The 21,700-nt window shown below is 36.3% G+C and overlaps 1 protein-coding gene across 4 annotated transcripts in view; it reads left to right on the forward strand.

Moving 5' to 3' along the window:
• Nucleotides 1–21,700, forward strand: part of RPRD1A (regulation of nuclear pre-mRNA domain containing 1A) — a 72,736-nt gene that overhangs the window by 16,148 nt on the left and 34,888 nt on the right. For all 4 annotated transcript variants that reach the window (XM_045777836.2, XM_045777837.2, XM_045777838.2 and 1 more), the window contains exons 2-6: nucleotides 13,992–14,121; nucleotides 17,261–17,367; nucleotides 17,447–17,544; nucleotides 20,500–20,626; nucleotides 20,733–20,908. In XM_045777836.2, coding sequence (XP_045633792.1) covers nucleotides 13,992–14,121; nucleotides 17,261–17,367; nucleotides 17,447–17,544; nucleotides 20,500–20,626; nucleotides 20,733–20,908 — 638 coding nt within the window. The remainder of the gene's footprint in view (nucleotides 1–13,991; nucleotides 14,122–17,260; nucleotides 17,368–17,446; nucleotides 17,545–20,499; nucleotides 20,627–20,732; nucleotides 20,909–21,700) is intronic.

Below are 21,700 nucleotides of genomic sequence, written 5' to 3' on the forward strand. Positions count from 1 at the left end.
GCCTTTGGTGCAGGTCATGATCTCAGGGTCCTGGGATCGAGTCCCACATCAGGCTCCCTGCTCAGCGGGGAAGCCTGCTTCTCCCTCTCCCACTCCCCCAGTTTGTGTTCCCTCTCTTGCTGTCTCTCTCTGTCAAATAAATAAATAAAATCTTTAAGAGAGAGAGAGATTTCTTTATTTTAGAGAGAGAGAGAGAAACTGTGCATGTGCGTGAGCAGGGGGATGGGAGTTCAGAGGGAGAGGGAGAGAAACAAACTCCCTGCTAAGTGCAGAGCCCACTCCTGGGCTCTCTACTGAGACTCCAGGATCACTACCTGAGCCGAAATCAAGAGTCTGGTGGTTAACTGACTGAGCCCCTGGTTGCCCATAATTATGCTTTCGATGTCATTTAAGAACCTTGCTTAGCCCTGGATTTTTTTTTCCCAGTGTTTTGTTCTAAAATGTTTATATAATTTTATATAATGTTTTGAGTCAATTTTTGTATAAGATGTGAAATTTAGGTCAAGGTTTGGTTTTTGCATGTAGGTGTTCAGAATCCCCAGCAGTTTGTTCAAAGGCTATCTCTTTCATTGAATTGCTTTTGCACTTTTGTTTAAATTGACTTGGACTTATTTTTGTGACTCTGTGTCTGGGTTCTCTTCTGTTGATCCATGTGTCTTTCCTTCCACCAATGAATACCATACATAGTCTTTTTTTTTTTTTTTTTAAGATTTTATTTACTTGACAGAGAGAGCACAAGCAGGGGGAGCAGCAGAGGGAGAGGGAGAAGCATGCTCCCTTGAGATCATGACCTGAGCCGAAGGTAGATGCTTAACCAACTGAGCCACCCAGGCGCCCCACCATACATAGTCTTGATTACTGCAACTATGTATCTTGAAATTGAGTAAAATGGTTCCTTCTATATTCAAAATTGTTTTAGCTATTCTAGTTCCTTTGCTCTTCTATACAGACTTTAGAATAATCTCTCTATATTAATAAAAGTTATTTTGATGGGATTTTGATAAGGGTTCTTTAATGCTGCGTATCAGTTTAGGGAGAATTGACATCTTTATTACTTTGAGTCTTCAGTCTGTAAACATGGCACATCTTTCCATTTCCTTAGATCTTCTTTGATGTTTATAATCAACGTTATGTAGTCCTGTATGTGTTTTGTTGTTTTTGCACTTAAGCATTTCAGCAATTTAAAATGGTATTTATTTTTAATTTCACTGTCCACGTGCTTATTGCTTATGTATTAAAATACAAGTGATTTTTAAGTATTTATCTTGATTTCTGTGACCTTGGTAAACATACTTATTAGTTGTAGGAGTTTTGTGGTAGGTTTCCTTGGGATTTTTCTGGGAAGATGGTCATGTTATCTGTAAATGGGTACACTTTTATTTCTTCATCTTTGACCTTTGTGTTTTGTGTTTTTTTGTTTTTTTTTTTTCTTATTGAACTTGCTGGCATTTCAAGCACTGTGTTGAATAAGAGTGATGAGAGTGAACTTCCTTGTCTTCATTATTGGGAAAGCGGTCAGTCAGTCTTTCACCATTAGATAGAATGTTAGCTGTAGTTTTATTTTTAGATTCTGTATCAAGTTGAGGAAGTTCCTCTCTATTCCTGGTTTTTGAGAGATTTTAAAATAAAGTGTTGATGAATTTTATAAGAAGCCTTTTTTGCATCAGTTGATTAATGTGATTTTTTTCTTTAGCCTCTTAATATGCTGTATTATTGATCAGTATTCAGATCTTGAGCCAGGTATACATCCCTGCCATAAATCTCACTTGTTTGTGATTGTGAATTCTTTTTACATATTGCTGAATTCTGTTTGCTAATATTTTGTTAAGGATATTTACATCTGTGTTCATAAGGACTTTTGGTCCATTTTGTGTGTGTGTGTGTGTGTGTGTGTGTGTGTGTGTGTATGTGTCTTGTTTTGAAATCAGAGTAGCACTGACTTCATAAGATGAATTGGGGTTTGTTCCCCTATGTCTTGGAAGTGGTCGTGTAGAATTTTTAAAATTCTTCAAATATTTGGTAGAATTATTTGACAGAAACCATCTGGATCTGGAGATTTCTTTTTTGGGACCTTAAAAATTATATATTCAATTTTCTTAAATCTTACAGGACTTTTTAGATTTTCTGTATTGTACATTGGGTGAGTTGTTGTAGTTTGTATTTTTTTGAGGAAGTGTAGTCCATTTTGCCTAAGTTGTCAAATTTATGTGTCCTGGGTTGTTCATTGTATACCCTTAGTATCCTTACTGTCCTTTTGATATCTATAGTGATATTTCTGATACTGAAAATTTGTGTATTCCCTTTTTTCCCTTGTCATTCCGGGTAGAAGTTTGTCAGTTCTATTCATATTTTCAAAGAAACAGCTCTTTGATGCTTAACATTACTAATCATTAGGAAAATGCAAATCAAAACCACAATGAGGTATCACCTTACACCTGTTAGAATGGCCATCCTTAAAAAGATAAGAGATAACAAATGCTGGAGGGGATGTGGATGAAAGGGAACTCTTGTGCACTGTTGGTTGGGTTATAAGCTGGTACATTTACTATGGAAAACAGTATAGAGGATCCTCAAAAAATTAAAAATAGAGCTCCTATATGATGTAGCAGTTCCACTTCTGGGATATATCCAAAGGAATGAAAATGCTAACTTGAGAAGGTATCTGCATCCCCATGTTAATATCAGTATTATTTACAATCTCCAGGACATGGAAACTACTTAAGTGTTCATCCTCAGATGAATGGATAAAGAAATTATTGTATATATACACAGTGAAATATTATTCAGCCATAAAAAAATGAGAAAATACTGCTATTCATGACATGGGTGGACCCAGAGGGCATTATGCTAAGTGAAATAAGTCAGGCAGAGAAAGACAAGTACTTTATGATCTTATTTATATGTCAGATCTTAAAAAAAAAAAAAAAAGCCCTAGAAACAGAAACTCAGCAAAAAGACATCAAAAATGTAGTTACCAGAGGTGGGAGGGGGGTTGGAAGAAGGGGTCAAAAGGTACCAACTTCCAGTTACAAGGTAAATAAGTACTAGAGCCGTAATGTACAACATGGTGACTAATTTATCTCATTGTATTATATAAATGAAAGTCGTTAAGAGTAAATCCTAAGAGTTCTCATCGTAAGGAGAAAAAACTTTTTTTGCGTGTATATGAGATGATGGATGTTAAAACTTATTGCTGTAAGCATTTAAAAGTATATGTAAGTCAGACCATTATGCTGCACACCTTAAACTTGATGTATAACGATGTATGCTAATTAAATCTCAGTAAAACTTGGGGAGAAAACAGCTCTTTGTTTAACTGATTTTTTCCCTCTATTTTTGTTTTAGTTTCATTAATTTCTGCTTTTATTATTTCCTTTTTCTGTTTTCTTGGGTTACTTTTGCTCTTATGGTAGGTTTTTGAGGTGGGAGTTTAGATTATTGATTTGGGACTCGTTCATCTTTTCTTTTATATGCATTTAGTGCTGAAAGTTTCTCAGCCCTGCTTCAGCTTTATTCCACAAATTTTGATAGGTTGTATTTTCAGTATATTTGTATATGCTAGTTGAAGCATTCTTATGACGGCTGCCTTAAAATTTTTGTCAGATAATTCTAATGTCTCTGTCACCGCAATTCTAATATCTGTGTCACCATTAGCATCTATTGATTGTCTTTTTTTCATTCATTTTGAGATTCCTTTGGTTCTTGGTATAATGAGTGATATTTGCTTGATCTGTATTCTATGTGTGTGTTATGTTTTGAGAATCTGGACTTTATTTAATACTGCTTTATCTGGATTTCTGTGATATCACCCCATCGGGGAGGGAGGTACTCTTTGTTACTGTTGAGTGCAAGTGGAAGTCTGGCTGACACCACAAAGTGGGAGATTAGGAATGTGTGGTTGTAGGACTGCTGGGCCATTGTGGAAGTCCTGGCTCTCCACTAGGCCTTCTTTGACACCATCCCAGGGGGCACTGCCTTCTTATTGCTGGGTGGGCATGGAAGGCCCAGGCCTCCATGAAGGCCAGGCCTCACTAACTTTGCCTTCTCTGACACTACTCTGGAGAGATGTTGGGCTCCACATCACAGCCTGGCTTCCCATTTAACCTTTGTTAGCGTGGGTGTGGGTGGGGCACAGTTTTTTGTGCTGTTTTGTTTTATTTTTTTCCCTGTGGTGTTTGGCTGGAGTAGATTGGTTATTGTCTAAAAGTTTTCCGTCTTTCTAGGCTGCCCTTTTCCTGGTCATTTGGCTAGAATGAAAAGGTTTGTGTTGGAACTTTTTGTGTTGGCACCTGTTCGGATTTCTGGGTTGCTGACTTTTTCAACTCCCAATCTAAGATAAAGGCAAAAAGAAAACTCCAGGAACTCACCTTGTACTGTTCTTTGGGTCCCAAGGTCCCTAGCAGTCTGCCCTTGTTTCTCTTCTTATGTTTGTTTTATTTAAAAGCCCAGGATATGTAGTTGTACTTTGCAGGAGAAATAGGGAAAACTACATCTGCTCCATCTTCTTCGAAACACAAATTCCCTACAAACTGGTCTTTGTATTGGAACTGGGACACATCATTCGGAACTCTGAGACTAGTATTTTTACTAGTGCTTTCTTGTCTTAGATAGTATAAGATACTTTCTGGTTTGCGTGTTGTATTTTAACAAGCTTATTTTAATATAACCTATGCTAAACACTTTTAGTTTTTATTGCTTTAAAATACACACTTGTTGTAAAATTTAAAACAGCACAGTACTATGTTAAATTGCCAAGTAAAAATTAATTGCAAAAACACCAGTTATTCCCAATTAATTTGTAAATTCAGGGCAGTCTATAAGAAATTTGTTCTTTTTCAAGAAAGTTAAAGCTAAATCTAGAGGTCATTGGGGAAAGTAAATGTGGAGGAAGAGCCAAGGCAATTTTTAATTTTCGTCTTGTGAATTTTGACAGTTTTTTAAAAGATTTTCATTTATCTATTTGACAGAAAGAGAGAGAACAAGCAGGGGGAGTGGCAGGCAGAGGGAGAGGGAGAAGCAGGCTGCCCACTGAGCAGGGAGACTGATGTGGGCTTCCATCCCAGGACCCTGAGATCATGACCAGAGCCCAAGGCAGACGCTTAACTGACTGGTGCCCCATGAATTTTGACAATTTTGAAGGGAAAACAGTAATGGAGATATTGTGCTCTTTTAGGTGTCCACACAGCCTCTGAAGGCATTGAAGTTACAAGAGTATGATGTCAGTACAGGAATAATAATATATATGTAAGGAACAGAGGATACACTTATGAGGAAACCCATTTTGTGTAGGCATTTGGTAAATTAGACGCTTTATATTCATGGGAGAAGGACTGTAATATTAACAAATGATTATTAGATTTCTGCTCAGTGCCTTATGTAAAATTAATCCAGTTAAAGATACAACACTGAAAAAAATCAACTATGGAATCATGTAAAGAAAACATGCATTTATAGTTCTTTCTAGTCTTGCGTTGTGAAAAGACTTTCTAAGTAAGGCCCCAGGGGTCTTATAAGAAATACAAGGGGATCATGACCAGAGCCGAAGGCAGTCCCTTAACCAACAAAGCCACCCAGGTGCCCCTATAGTCATTCTTTTTGATGCTCATTTGCCAGTGGCAGCCTCTTAGAGGGTCGCTCCTGTCTTTTGGATACAACCCCAGTGATTTTAAAATAGCTTTCTTGCTTTCTATCATGACAAGTTATGCCAGGCTTATCTTAATGCATTTCCTGCTTTTATTGGCAGATGTGTAGGGACCACAGTTTGGGTCCTGGGATTGCTAATTGATTTCAGTGCATTTCTTTGAATGCATTTTATTACTTGAGTAATTGTTTCATTGGTAAATGGAGATAATAACTTACTTGTAGGGTTGTTTTGAAAATTAAATTAGATACACAGTAAACTTTCAGAGCAGTGCCTAGGTATAAGAAAATAGTCAATATGTATTTTTTTTTTAATTCGAGTATAGTTAGCATACAGTATTATTAGTTTAGGGTGTACAATATAATGATTCAGCAATTCTATACAGTTCTCAGTGCTCATTGTGATAAGTGTACTTTTATTTATTTATTTTTTTAAGATTTTTTATTTATTTGACAGAGAGAGACACAGCAAGAGAGGGAACACAAGCAGGGGGAGTGGGAGAGGGAGAAGCAGGTTTCCTGCTGAGCAGGGAGCCCGATGGAGGGCTCAATCCCAGGACCCTGGGATCATGACCTGAGAGGAAGGCAGATGCTTAACGACTGAGCCACCCAGGCACCCCATAAGCATATTTTTAAACCTCTATCTGTTTCACCTACCCTCCCCCCCACCTCTTCCCAGCAATCACCAGTTTGTTCTCTGTATTTAAGAGTCTGATTTTGTGTTTGTCTCTTTTTTTTCCTTTGTTTTGTTTCTTAAATTCCATATGAGTGAAGTCATATGGTATTTGCCTTTGTCTAATTTGGGATTATACCTGCTCGGTCCATCTGTGTTGTTGCAAATGCTAAGTTGTTTTCTTCTTTATGGCTGAGTAATATTCCACAGTATATCTATCTTTTTTATCAGTCAGTGGACACTTGGGTTGCTCCCATATCTTGGCAATTATTTTTTTTTTAAGATTTCTTTATTTATTTAGAGCGTGCGAGAGAGAGTGGGGGGAGGGGTAGAAGGCAAGGGAGAAAATCTCAAGCAGACTCCCCGCTGAGCATGGACACGGGACTCAGTTTCACAACCCTGAGAACACGACCGGAGCTGAAATCAGGAGTTGGATGCTCACCCTCTGAGCAACCCAGGTACCCCCATATCTTGGCGACTGTAAATGATGCTGCAGTAAACTTGGGGTGCATATATCTTTTTGCATTAGTGCTTTCATTGTCTTTGGGTAAAGACCCAGTAGTGGAATTACTAAATCATATGGTAATTCTGTTTTTTATTTTTTGAGGCATCTCCCCACTGTTTTTCACAGTAGCTGTGGAAATTCCACAATATTATTTTAAAAATACTATTCTTAAAGAGCAAAAAAGTTTTGGTCTCAGTCCCACTCTAGAAGTATAATGTGAATAAACTGTATGATGTGTATTCTTCCAGAACTCTTCCAGTTGACAGTGTCTTCTATAGTGGTTTCTTAAAAATTCATTTGTTGCATATACTAAAATCAAAATTTTTGAAATTATTTCGGGAACTTGAATTGTCTTTGACCTGTTAGACTGGGGAAGATGTCCATTTGCTTAAGTCTAGGTAGAGGTTTTTGTGAGGTTTTTTGTTTTTGTTTTTTTTGTTTTTTACACCAAACATTGAAATAAGAGAGATCGTGTACCTATAGGACAAAGTCAAATTGGAGCATCAAGTGAGCACTACCCAGAAACCCTTTTCGGCATGTAGGTCCAAGTTGATTATTTAATATATAACTCATTTTATTTTTTTTTAAGATTTATTTATTTATTTTAGAGAGAGAGTGCGTGGCAGGGGCAGAAGGAGAGAAAGAATCCCGAATGGGCTCCCTGCTGAGCCGGGAGCCTGATGTGGGGCTTAATCCCATAACCCGAGATCAGGACCTGCGCCAAAATCAAGAGTCAAACGCTTAACCCACTGAGCCACCCCGGTGCCCCATGTGTTTTCCCTTTATTACTTAAATCTTTGTTGGTAACTCTTGATATACACCCCCTCCCCAAATTATTTCTTGATCTTCCCCCGAAGTAGGTCTTTCTGCTCTCTGTGTAAATGTGTGTAATTTAACACTATGTTTGAGATACATGTTTGAGGTATCTTTCCATATCAGTATATAAATTTCTCTCTCTCTCTCTCTCTCTTTTTTTTTTTTTGAGGAGCGGGAGGGGCAGAGGCAGAGGGAGAGAGAATCTCAAGCAGATTCCACACTGAGTGCAGAGCCCGACGCGGGGTTTGATTCCATGACCCTAAGATCATGACCTGAGCCAAAATCAAGTCACATGCTTAACTGACTGAGCCACCCAGGTGCCCCTCTGTCTCATTTTTGAACAGCTGTAGAGTATTGGATTGTATGGATATACTATGATTTATAGTCATATAGTCATATCTTGTTATGATGAGTATCCTTAGTGATTTTTTTGTGCAATTATGATAATATATCCATAGGGTAAATTCCTAGACATGAAATTTGCAGGGTCAAGGGATTTGTGCATTTACATTTTTTATGGATATTGCTAAATTAATTTTCTAAGATGTTGCACTAATAAGTATATTAACCACCAATGTCTAAAGGTATCTAAAGGTGATAATCTGGGACGCCTGGGTGGCTCAGTCGGTTAAGTGTCTGCCTTCCTCTCAGATCATGATTCCAGGGTCCTGGGATCAAGCCCCTCATCGGGCTCCTTGCTCAGCAGGGAGCCTGTGTCTCTCTCTGCCTCTGCTGCTCCCCCAGCTTGTGCATGCTCACTTGCTCTCTCTGGAAAATGAATAAATAAAATCTTCAAAAGAAATAAAGGTGATAATCTTAGTCATACTCTTTCCAACTTAATTAGTGTCAGACTTTGATCTCGATCAGTCTAATAGGTGGATAATGATAATTGGTTTTAGTTGCCCAATATTTGTGTTTCTTTCATCTTTCCATTCACACTAGCCCATTTTTCTATAGGTTATTGACTTGTGAGAACTCTAGAATGGAGAAGGAGATAAAAATTTTTGAATTCAGTACTTTGAAAATAAGCAAGATTGGCTAGATCTGTAAGAAAGTTTGTGTTTCATAATCTGAATTTGAAGTCGAGGTGCCTGAGAGCAGTGTAATTTTACATTTTCCCCCCTTCAGCTATGCCGAGTGAGGTTAAAACCAGAGGCCAATTTAGTGGAACAAATAATTAAAGGAACAGGTCTAGGCCAAAAACTATTGATTTAGTAAATAACTAAGCAAATTTTGAATCAGCTATTGAGCTCGATTCCATAGATGGGTAGATGAAAGTGACAGTTGTTGCTTTTGATGGAGCTTAGTTTAGTTGGGAAGCATTAGATTAAATAAAAGTAATTATAGTTGGAATAACACTTTCTTATAGTGTTCCATAAGAAAGTCTGGGGTGCTATGAGACCATATCAGTGTTGCCTAACCTGCGTACCGAGTGGTGAAGGAAAACCAGAGGAACCTGTTTAACTGAGGTCTATAGGATGGGTAGGAGTTGGGGAGGTAGAGGAGTGGTTGTATTGGGCATGAAGAGAGAGTAGTTTAGAGGGCAGAGACAGACATTTTTGGGCCTTTGGTTTCTATTAAGGATTTACAATGTTATCTAGAGAATAGTAGAAAATCTTTGAAGGATTTTAAAGTAAGGGATGGGTTGCCAAAAGTCTGAGGCATTGTGGCAGTGGTACAGGAATACACTGGCTTTATCCACCTCATTTTTCACCCACCTTGGCTATTATGGAGCAGTCAGCTGTGTCTGACTGAACTCTTGGTCCTGTCTGGGACAGATAGAATCTATTCATGAATGACTTGTGGATTATGCACTTTCTGTGGCAAAGAGAGTTAAACCAGTTTCTGCCATATAACCAACTGTTCATCTATATGAACATGACTTGTAGTCTATAGTGATAATTAGTTTACCAGAGAAATAATTATGAGGCTGTCCAGCAATTGTTAGTAAGTCCTTAATAGATTTTTCTTTCAAGATCATGGCTTTTCTTTTGATTTCCTCCTATAGGACCTACAGTAGTGTTCATTGGTATGTGTGTGTCTGTGTGTATATATATTTGTTAATTCAGTTTTTTTGCTGCTTCTCCGACATAGAAGGCTTCCTCTGTAAAGAGGTTCTTGTGTTGATAGATAACACAGTAAAATTCTAGCTGTTGTATTTATTGGCATTGTCATCTAGTGTGGTTTTAAATTTCAGTCACCATAAAAACATGGGTGATTAACTTAGATTATGATATTCTGCATTATATCAAAATGAATAGGCATGTGGTTTGTACAGTTGTAAGAAAATAAGTAATGATGCTCTCACTTAAAAAAATTTTATTTATTTATTTATTTAGGAGAGAGTGAGTGGGCAAGAACACACCCAATTGGGGGAAGGAGTAGAAGGGGAGAGAGTGGGAGGAGGGGAAAGAATCCCAAGCAGACTCTGCGCCAAGCATGGGAGCCAACATGGGGCTCAATCCCATGACCCCAAGATCATTACCTGAGCCAGAACCCAAGTCATATGCTCAACCGACTAAGCTACCAAGGTGCCCCAATGCTCTCACTTTCTGATTATGAACAAGTAAAACTAGATTCTGAACTGATCATGAATTGGTGAAACTAGGTGGCATATATATAGTCCTTTGACTGGCAAAGTTTGTTTCATGTTGTTTATCTAAGAGCCCAGGCTCTTCTTTTTGAAGCTGTGTAGTTGATATTTTTTTCATTTGAATTGTGAATTATTATGTAACTGTTTCTTATTTATGTGATGAACTGAATTTGTATTGCCCTTTTGGGGGATGTGCTCAACATTTTAGGTAATACTATGTCCTTATACATTAGCCAGCCAGATTTTATTATCATCTATTTGTTTTGACTTACCTGTTCACATTACAAGTTCCAAGGAAAAGGGCTATACTTAATACCCGCAGTAGCTTAAAATTTTTAGTTCAGAGAGGTGAGAGATATAAGAAAATGATTCCTTACAATGTAACTATTGACTGGTCCTTATTTGCTTATACTTTATTGGCACAAAAGTAGCAGTATACACACATACAGTTACACTGGGATATAATATTATATTTACGATTGCTTCCAGTGTTGGTGTGATACATTAGTGGAGAGAAGGAATAAAGAGAACTCACCTTTTTAGTGATGTGACCTATCATGTGCCAGTCTATATAGAGCTTGAAAACTCTTGATTGAACAGGAAAGGTTATTTTTGGTCAGTGCCCAGCATGGTCGCTGGCACATAGCAAACATTAAATAAGTGCTAAATTGAATGGAAGATTTAGAAAATAGCTGTTTTTACAAGGAGCCCTGTGACAATAGAAATAAAGGAAGTGATTAGGTCAGCCCCATTTTTAAGCGTTATATTTTATTATCAACAGTTTTTTCTTTAAGGAATTATGAAATGGTATCTTTGCTCTTTCTGTTAATTTTGTATGCTTATTTAACAATTTATGGCTCTGTTATTTTCAAATTATCAAAATTCATTTGAAAATCATTTTTGTGATTTTCTTATGGAATTGCTTGTTGTGATTACTTCCATCAGTTTATTTTTGTTCTACATGAAGGTACACAAAGTTTTAAATGGAAGTAAGTTTTTTTACTGAAAATTTGGAAAAGGGTATACATTATAGCAGTTTCTAGGATTTTTTCATAGTTTAGCTTGGGTTCCACAAGGGGAAAAAAATGAAAATAATGTCTTGATATTTGGACCCCATACCAAATCCATGCTGTGGTTTTGGTTTGTTTTTGAAATATGCTGGGTTTGTTTTTTGGAATATGCTGGGAAATATATTTTGAAATCTTGTAAAATTTTGCTTTATTGTACATTGTCGAAACCATTCTGAATTGTATTTTTGAGAGATGGTAGCCCATGGATTTAAAAATATTGCAAAATACACATTTTAAGTTTGTGTGGTACAGAACAGAATTTACCATTTTAACCATTTCTAAGTGTTCAGTTTATTGGTATTGAGTACATTCACACTATTATGCAACCATCATCACCATCTATTTCCAGAATTCTTTTCATCTTATAAAACTGGAATCCAAACCCATTAAACAATAGCTCTCTGCCTTTCTCCCCCCAGCCTCTGGCAATCACCATTTGCTTTCTGTCTCTATGAATTTAACTATTCTAGGTACTTCATATAAGCAGAACCATATAGTATTTGTCCTTTTGTGACTGGTTTGTTTCACTTAGTATAATATCCTCTAGGTTCATTCCTGTAGCATGTATCATGATGTCCTTTCTTTTTAAGGCTGAGTAATATTCCATTTGTATGGCTTACCACATTTTGTGTATTCATTTGTCTGTCAGTGGATACTTGTGTTGCTTCTGCCTTTTGCTATTGTGAATAATGCTGCTAACATTATAAAATATTTTGGTTGAGTCACTATGTGATCTTTCCAAAAGGTAACATCCTTTTTCATTTATAACATAGTTATAAGAGGCATAGTACAGTTATTAAGAGGGAATGCTTAGGAGTTGGACTTTGGATTCAAATCCTGGCTGATCCCTTCCTGGATATTTCACTATGGGCAGATAACTCTTTTGATGCCTATTTGTTAAACTACCAATTGTAGGTAATGATGGTACCTTAACATTATTTGGATTAAATTAGGTAATATATGTAAAGTGCTTAGAATAGTGTGGAACACATAGTAAAAGTTTGATCAATGTTACCGCCATTTAGGAAAAGGAGCCTGTTGGTTCAGGTACCCATTTAAAGTACTGCAGATGGTCTCCCAATTAGATAATAATAAAAATTTGAGTTTTTAAACTCATTTTGACGCTGAGAAGGCTAATACTTGAATTAATTAATATTAACCTTTGGGTGGGATTTTCTTTGGGCAGGGATAGGTAAAAAAGAGACAGGCTTGAATATTGGGTAAGTTGCCATTATGATCTTCTTCATGGGAAAGGGTCCTGGTATCTTAACCAGTTATACTGAATGGTTTATCTAACCAGACAAGAGCCAGAAGAATCAGAAGTTGGTCTTTGTTATTGCCGTCTCTTCCATATCTTTATTCTGCTCCAGGACTTTCAAAAGCATAGTGGTGGTCCACATCTTTAGATAGGCAAATGAGACTATGCAGTGGATGGCACAGATTTGTAAAGTCTGGTCGTCTCTGACTCAGTATTCTAGTTTTTTGTGAGAAGGTGTGTGTGTCACTAGTTTCCCCCTCAAGAAAGACGTGAACTCAGAAGTGGCTTTTAATGTGTTGAATGATTAAACTGGAAACTCAAATCTAGAGGGCCAAATGTAGCCTGCCTGTTTTTGTCTTAAATGGTGCACTGGATTATCAGTCCTGACCATAAGTTTCCTACACCATTGAATGTGGATGCCACAGAGTACAGTGTTTCTGAGTATAACTATACTACTTTGAATAATTCATATTTAATTCTAGTAAAATTATATTATGAAAATTGTCAGTATAAAAGATTATGTTCAACTAACGAAATTTTACCTATATGTATGACTCTTATTTGAGTTGTACTTAATACTATACCACTTAACATTGTAGCTAGTAAAAATGTATCCTGGCTCACAATTGTTGAAATCTTTTCCCTTCTTTTAGAAGGATGATTACACCCATGGAATATTGTGAGAAGAGACATCTTTTTGTCTAGATGAGTTCAGTTATTTAAGGCCACGTAATCTAATGTGGGTGAAAATCTAAACTGCCCATTTGGTCTCTCCAACATTAACTCTGTTAGCTTGGGAAATATTTATTTCATAAACAAAAAATACATAATTAATTGAAGTGAGGTCTCTTTCAATGTATTTTACATTTCGTACTCTTGTTTTACAATACCTTAATGATAACTTTAAAATCAGTGTGGGTATTAAAATAGTTATAAATTCAAGCTTTAGGGTATCATCTTAACGTGACCAGTCACCATCTTATTTTAAATAAGTTGTATTTCATGTAGTGTTTAATAGTTTTAACAAAATTTAGTACAGATAGAGTCACAGAGATGCATTTTTACAGACCTAAGGATTTTGGTGTATAAAAGTACTAATTTGGGAATAGTGATAAGAGTAGGAATTGAAGGTAAGTAGTTTGGGCAACTTAGTAAAAGTTCAAGGAAACAAATTAATTATTGACTAGTTCCTCCTCCTGAGTCCTTTTTTTTTTCCTCACATGATGCACTTCCAGGAACTATAGAAACCCTAGTGAGTTAAAGAATAGTGACTTGATGTTTGGTAGTAGGATAAGAAGCTAGAGTTGAACCTGATACATAAAGGTTAGTAGGTTTGTTGTAGTTCTCAAACTCCTTGATTCAGGTATTGAGAAAATTTGTCCAAGTTAAATGAGGGTATCTCAAGTAGATTTTTACTTATTTTTTTTATTTTTCAGCCAAACCAAACAGGAAGCTTACTTTTCTCTACCTAGCCAATGATGTCATTCAGAACAGCAAAAGGAAGGGGCCGGAGTTTACAAAAGATTTTGCACCAGTTATAGTGGAGGCTTTTAAACATGTTTCAAGGTATGGTAATTGTTTGGGTACTAGGTAATCTGTTTTAAATGCACATAATATGTCCTTTTGTTAAAATTTGCTGTAAGCCATTCAAACAAAAAACGGAATGTATTTCATTGAAATTTTCATTTGAAAAGACTTACTATAAATGGCATTTGTAAATATGTTAAATACTTTGTGTGAAGGGAAATTTTTGAACGGTTGCAGTGGTGGGTATTTGGAGTACTTGAATTAACAGCTTTCCTTTAAGAGACCAAAAGCAACTGCCATTTTGGAATGAACTTCATTAAGAATGAATGAAGGTTTTGAATTGAAAATTTGTGTGGTTATAAAGCTATCACTTTTCCAGCTGATATTTCTGGGTAGCGTCATATCTTTTCCTTTCATATTGCTTTTAATTTTAAGGTGTTCTAGTGTTTGGATATATATCATAACATTTTAAAATGCTTTGGAACATTTAAAATGCTTTGGAACATATTAAAATAGAATATTTATGTAGAATAAGTATAAGCCTGTTGAAAAATTTTGCTACAGAAAAATTCTGAGGGTAAAAATCAGTGCTTTGGCTTATGTCCTTTTAAAATGCTTATTTCCAAACATATGCAAATATTTGGTAGGTTACTGGGTAAACATTATTGGGTAGACTACTAAATCAGTCTAAATTATAGAATCCAGGGGTAAATGAAGATCTGTGTTCAATGATTTAAGGATGAAAATAAACTCCAGGCATGCCCTGCAACTTTAGTCATAATGGATGCATTTTTAAAAAATTTACAGTGTGTGAAATACTGCTGTATGTTACTTTCTTAATGAATATTATTTATCTTTCCTTTTAGATATTGTCTTTTACCATCTTTTCAGATGTTGGCATTTTTTAAGAGTTCAGTCCTAGGCCCTCTTTCTTTGGTCATATTCTTCACTTGACCTCTGGATGATTTTATACACTGCATGTATTTAGTTATTATCCACAAACTAGTAACTCACAATCCTACCCTCCAGTCCAGATGTGTTTTCTTTGTTTTAGACCTGTATCCTGTTGGCTCATGAATTTCTAGTTGTATGCCTTCAGACATCTCAAACGTACTGTGTCTCGTATTGAAATCATATATTGTATCCTTGCTCCCTATCAGACTTGCTGCTCCTCCAGGTTTCACTCTCTCAGTGGATCCAACTCTATCTATCCAGATGCCCATATGAGAAATTAGCCGTCATCTTTAACTTTCTCTGTTACTCTGATTTATAGTATATCACATTCTCCTTTCTCCTTCACTCCCTTTTATCCCAGGTAGTATATATAGTTCGCACAGTTCTTTAGATTTCTTTCCATTCTAGTTTCCATAATGTCATTTTTTTTTTAAGATTTTATTTGTTAGAGAGCACAAGCGGGGGGGAGGGGCAGAGGGAGAGGGAGAGGCAGACTCCCCACTGAGCAGGAAGCCCACTGAGCAGGGAGCCCAAGGCGCAGCTCAGTCCCAGGACCCCAAGATCATGGCCTGAGCCGAAGGTAGACACTTAACCGACTGAGCCATCCACGCGCCCCCATAATGTCATTTCTATAATTGCAGGAGCCTCTAGTAGGAAACTAGTCACAGTTGCAGAGCTGATCATAACAGTCCCTTGCCTTTGAGTTGTTCTCATTTGTCCCAGAGATTAAGTCTAAAGTCCTGAGCAAGACTTGCTTCATGGCCCTATCCACATTTTCAGACTCCTGTCTCACATTTCTTCCACACACACGCTTTACAGTCCAAGTTTAAGCTAACTGAACTCACTCTTTTAGTTCTTTCTACCTTAAGGCTTTTAAATATGTTGCCTCTCCTGAGAAATTCAATAAAGTATTTATTGACTGCCTACTATGTGTTGGGCCCTAAGGATGCTGTAGCAAAAAGGATAAAGTTCTGTCCTAGTGGAGCTTGCATTTCAGTGGATGACAAAGGTAATAACTAGATGTACAGGTGAACATATATTATGCTAGTAGGTAAGTATTGTGAAGAAATAAGGAAAGAAGTAGGGAGTATGAGAGCTTTATATCATGAGATAAAGAATGACTATTTTGGGGAGGTGGCATTTGAACAGAGACTGAAGGAAAAGATGAATGAGCCACTTGAGCATCTAAGAGAGGATTCTAGGTAGAGGGGAATACTTGGCAGAAACAGTGAGACAACTATGTGCTGGACATGTTTGAGGATCAGCAAGGAGATTTGTATGGGAAAGGTATTTGGGGAATGTGGACTGAGAAGTAGCCAGGAAATAGAACATGTCCACCTTGTGGTCCAGGATGAGGATTTTGGTTTTATTCTTGGTATGATTGATAGCTCTTAGGTGATTGAAGAGCCCTGTGATTTGATTGACATTACGTAGAGCATAGAGTGAGGAGTAAGAGCCTAAGAGACCACTGAGACTTAAGAAATCCAGGCAAGAGGTATAGCAATCTATAATGGTAGTGATGAGGGCAGAAGGAGGTGGTTGGGAGTAGTCTGTTTGCCACTTCCCTGATGTTCCAGTCGTTGGATCTCAAATATTACTTCCTCAGATACTTTTTAAAATCTGTCTTGAAGTCAGCCAGGCCTCTGCATTATGCTTGTCTTTAATACCTTGTTCTTTTTTGTGGCCCTTATAAGTAACAGCTGCTATAAAGCTCCATTTGTATCTCAAAAGAGTGTCAAAGGTAGTGCCTTGGTCAATAAGTATTTGTTAAATAAATTCAAAAATCACCTGTTTGAAATCTTCTTAGTTTCATATTCAGCCCCCATTCAGTTAGGGGCACCTTCTTTGTAAACCCCTAGTAGCCAGTGTGAGCACTCTTAACATTTTTTTTTGTAATTTTTTGTTTAATAATGTGTCTAGGGGCACCTGGCTGGCTCATTTGGTAGAGCGTGTGACTCTTGATCTCGGGGTTGTAAATCTGAACCCTAGTTTGGGTATAGAGATTACTTAAGAAATAAAATCTTAAAAAAATATATGTCTATAAGCTTTTAAAGGAAGCAGGGAGTAGGTCTGTCTTGATCCACTCCGAACCTCTGGTCACATAGTGATGCTCAGTAAACATTTGAACAGCTTTTTTCAGGGAATGAATGTCTGATTGTATTGAAAATCACCATTACCTTTTCAGTAGCTCTATTAATTGTTATTATTTGTATTTTTTCTTCAGTGAAACTGATGAAAGTTGTAAGAAGCACCTTGGAAGGGTATTATCTATTTGGGAAGAAAGGTCTGTTTATGAGAATGATGTGTTAGAACAACTTAAGCAAGCTCTGTGTAAGTGTGTAATCTTTTATCATGATCTCTTCATTAAAATGTTTGCTTTCATTAAAACTTCAGTGTTCTTTCAATTCAGATGGTGATAAGAAGCCTAGGAAGCGAACTTATGAACAGATAAAGGTGGATGAAAATGAAAACTGTTCCTCTCTGGGATCTCCAAGTGAACCACCACAGGTAGAAGTTTTTCTCTGTTAAGGGAGTTATGTTACTGTTACTTCATGTGGCCACCAAGCTTTATTAATTTTGGTGTTTTATTTCTATAAATTGATTTTCATTATAATTCTGAGAACAAGAAAGAAGCTATGTGAATATTTCTTATTTTCTGATTAACAGATTGCTTATGTTTAATGTAGTATGTTGTATATTATATATTAGGCAACTATATTTTGCATAGAAAGAGGATATCTGATTGCTAAATATGATTAGGTCTGGTGAGATATCCTCCATTTAAATAGTTTCCTTTTAAATAAATGAAACATTATGTGATAAGACTATTTTGTTATATGATTTAAGTACACTGAAAATGCCATTCCTAGAGATAAACACTGCCCTTTAGAGTATTTTTTCTTTTAAACATGTAAAAGTGAGTATTATAGTAACAAGCATGTATTCATACAGTTCTATGTAACTATAGAGTTCCATGGTAAAATAAGTTGGATTAGAGTCATTATCTTAATACCCCATGTCCTCCCAGGTTGGTACAGTATAGCATTCTTTAGCCATCAGATGATTCCAGAAAAACATTTTTAACTTTTAATTATGTGGGCATTGAGTGTTAAAGCTTCCTCCTTCTATGTTTCAAACATATAGGAGGGACAGATAAAATTTAAAAGGAGAAAATGAAGACATAGCCATACTCATAAAACAAGGTAAATATCTTCGTGGGCTAGAAATGGTACAGAAGCACAACTCAGTATGTGAGCCAGAGCCTGGTTCTTGCTAAGCTTTGGTCCGGAAGCAGACATGGCTTTCCAGAAATACTAGGGTAATAAGAACTCGAAGTGCTCCGTGGGAGTTGGAGGACTGGACCTGAATTCATTGCATGAAACCAGAGGCTGGGTGAAGCTCTTTCCCCAATGAAAGGAGTTTGAAAGAAAGACAAAACCAATCACTGCCTAAATCTATGGGTGTGTTGTATCAGTGTTAATACTGGGGAGGCAGAAAGAATCTCAGCTAGGTGCTCAGCTAGTACCTGAACCAAACTACCCGTTCACTCCTTGGCAGGAGGTGCTGAAGCCCACATGATCACCAGGGACAAAAGCTTGAGGAAAAAATAATAACATTTCAAACAACCAAACGCTAAGGTTTATATTTCTTTCTGTTTGGTAATAATTAAGACAAAGCATTTTCTGCCGAGAGCCTATTATGATTCCATGAACAGTATTTTACCCAAGTTCTAGATATAGGGTCTGATCCTCTTGTGTTCTCCCTGATGAAAAGAGTAACCTCCGTTGTACTTCTTAGGAGTATTTGTCTGACTCTAATCTAGTACTTAAATAAAATGCTGTTGCTTTTCATTTTATAATGAGTATTTTCAGATTAGTTGTACTACTTAATTCTCAGTGGTTCGGCTTTGTAGCTACCATTTTATTTATGTCATTCTTTATAAGAATGGCTAAAATTCCTCTTTGTAGGATCCAGTTGAACTCATTTCATTTTCTTCTGTTAGAAAGTTGTAGGCTAGTGTTGTTTTCAGACAACTTTGTTTTTTTATCTGATCCTTGACCCAGTACTGGAAACTTAGAATTAATTCATGTGGGAATGTGAAGGCGAGATGAGAGGGGTTTGTAGTTAAAGCATGCATATCAAGACCATAAAGCCAGATTACTTCTTAGAACTTCAGAAAATTTTAGAACTTTCTAAGACTGATTAAAAAATGACAATATAAAAGTTAATTGGAGCACCATGAGAAACAAGCTTCCTGATAATCATCATTGCTCTTAAGCTCACTTTCATTTGTAGGGGGTTATATCTTACATCAAAATTATTTTTTTAATATTAGAATATTAAACACATAGTAATGAATGAAAAGCATATGCGGGATAGTATATTTCTTATTAGAGTACATTCATTCTTACCATGTTTGATGCTAGACTTTGTACTAGACCCCACTGACAGCATTTTTTGGTAAGGGAATAGCTTAAGGAAAAATCAGTAATGATCTGTCATTGTCATCTTAATGTATACACAGAATTGGTTATATCCTATATTTTTCAAGTGTATTTATAATTTCCTACTGTTCCAGGAACTAGTCTTAGGGATTAAAAAAAGAAAAAAAGAAGGAGGTGGGATGGAAATGGAGACCAGTAAAAAGAAAATGTATTCATTTTTCTCTGGAATAAATTTATAGACATTATGAATTGTGAGGTTACCAGCAAAGGCTTGCCGTTCCCTCCTAATTATATCTGATATGAAAACAGTGCAAGTAAAATATTCTAATGATAAAATAATTTTTATATTGGCTAAGTGTTTATATAAGTATTAGTCATAAGATTTATGGAATTTTGTGATATTTTAATGATCTTATTAACAAACTGTAGAATAGTTGAAGATAACCATATTTAAGCATATTCCCAAACTGTGTTGCTCTTGTGCTTTAATTACATCATGCAGAAGTAGAATCGGTGAGACTCTTCTTTGTTGTAGTAGAACATGATTTGTATCCCCTTACCCCAGATATCCAATTTAGTATTAAAAAATTCTGCTCATGTATAATGATAATATAATGAATATGTTGGATGTAAAACTTGTATTGTCTAGGTTGAAGTTATAGCCTGCTTTCCCTTTTGCCACTGTATGTATTTGGCATGTAAGTGAAGCTTGTCACTTTCAGAGTCTGATAATTATTTTTACACTATCTGTCTCTACCACTGGAGTATGACTTCCTCAAGGCTGAGAGCCATGTCTTATTTTAGTTTTCAATTTATATATTTCTAATACTTGACGTAGTGTAGTTTCTTTTTCTTAATATTTCTTAAAAGAAATGGACTGCCTTCAAAAGTAGTTTATATTTAAAACTTTGAACAAATATATAGCCCATAAAGAGTAAGGATTATGAAATAAATTTTAAGTCTTTTGTATTTGTTTAAGCTTCATTTATTATGGTTCTAAAGTTGTATAACTTTTTAGACTCTAGATCTTGTTAGAGCATTACAAGATCTAGAGAATGCAGCTTCAGGTGATGCAGCAGTTCATCAGAGGATAGCATCTTTGCCTGTTGAAGTCCAAGAAGTATCCCTACTAGATAAGATAACAGGTAAGAAAAAATGTGATCTGGAGCTTCTTTGGAAGTCAGGGTGAGGGAATGGCATATGGCATTGTTTTTGTTGTATAATAATGATGTTGTTCTGTGCTTTTCTTAGATAAAGAATCTGGAGAAAGGCTTTCTAAAATGGTAGAGGATGCTTGTATGTTGCTGGCAGATTACAATGGCAGATTGGCGGCTGAAATAGATGATAGGAAGCAACTCACTCGAATGTTAGCAGATTTTCTTCGTTGTCAAAAGGAAGCCCTTGCAGAGAAAGAGCATAAATTGGAAGTGCGTAACCTTTTCCTTCTTTAGTGCTTATTTGTTTAATTTATTTCTTGGTAGGCATTTCAAAATACTCTTGTTCCCTCACATTTTGCATTTTTTTGCCAATGGCCCAGGTAAGCTACTCCTTGCAGAAATGGGTATCTTTCTACTTGAAACAAATCAGCAGCCTAAGTAAACTTAGAAATTTGGTATTGTGAAAATTGGTTGCTTTATAAAAGTATTCATGTGGAATTCCAATAATAGTAATTCATCTGAAGAGTTTAAACTCTTATTTTCAAGAACGTAACTAATGGGAAAATAGCAGTGTAAAGTCTGGTGTCAGCTACAGTAAATTATGGTTGGATTTATTGAATTCCTGTTCTGAGTACATGTATGTACTTCTAGGTATATAATCAAAAAATAAAGAGTTTTTTGGCATATAATTAATTGTGGGTATGCTAGTCCCCCTCTCCCTGTCCCTGAAAAGTTCATCAATTCTGTTCAAGAAGTTAGTCTTCAAGTTACTCTTTTGTTCATCCCTGATTCTGATGTTTAACATATTCCCACCTCACTCCTGGCTCATACACACCCTTTGGTAAAAGAAAGTCTTCTCTCCTTTAAGTTAAGTAGTGATCGATACGATTGATGGGTCTGGAGGTACAGGGCTGAAAAAGAGAAACATTTTCCTCTTTCTTTTGAGCAGAGTAGCTGTTGTCAGGGGTGGATGGACCAGAATCTTTTTTGACTAGTTCTTGTTTAAATTGTTTATTGCTCTAGCAATTTCTTATTCTATGTGTATATGTGGGAGAATTTCTA

This window comes from Ursus americanus, chromosome 19 (assembly GCF_024610735.1).
Source record: "Ursus americanus isolate L20-20 chromosome 19, mUrsAme1.1.p, whole genome shotgun sequence".
Lineage (NCBI taxonomy): Eukaryota > Metazoa > Chordata > Mammalia > Carnivora > Ursidae > Ursus > Ursus americanus.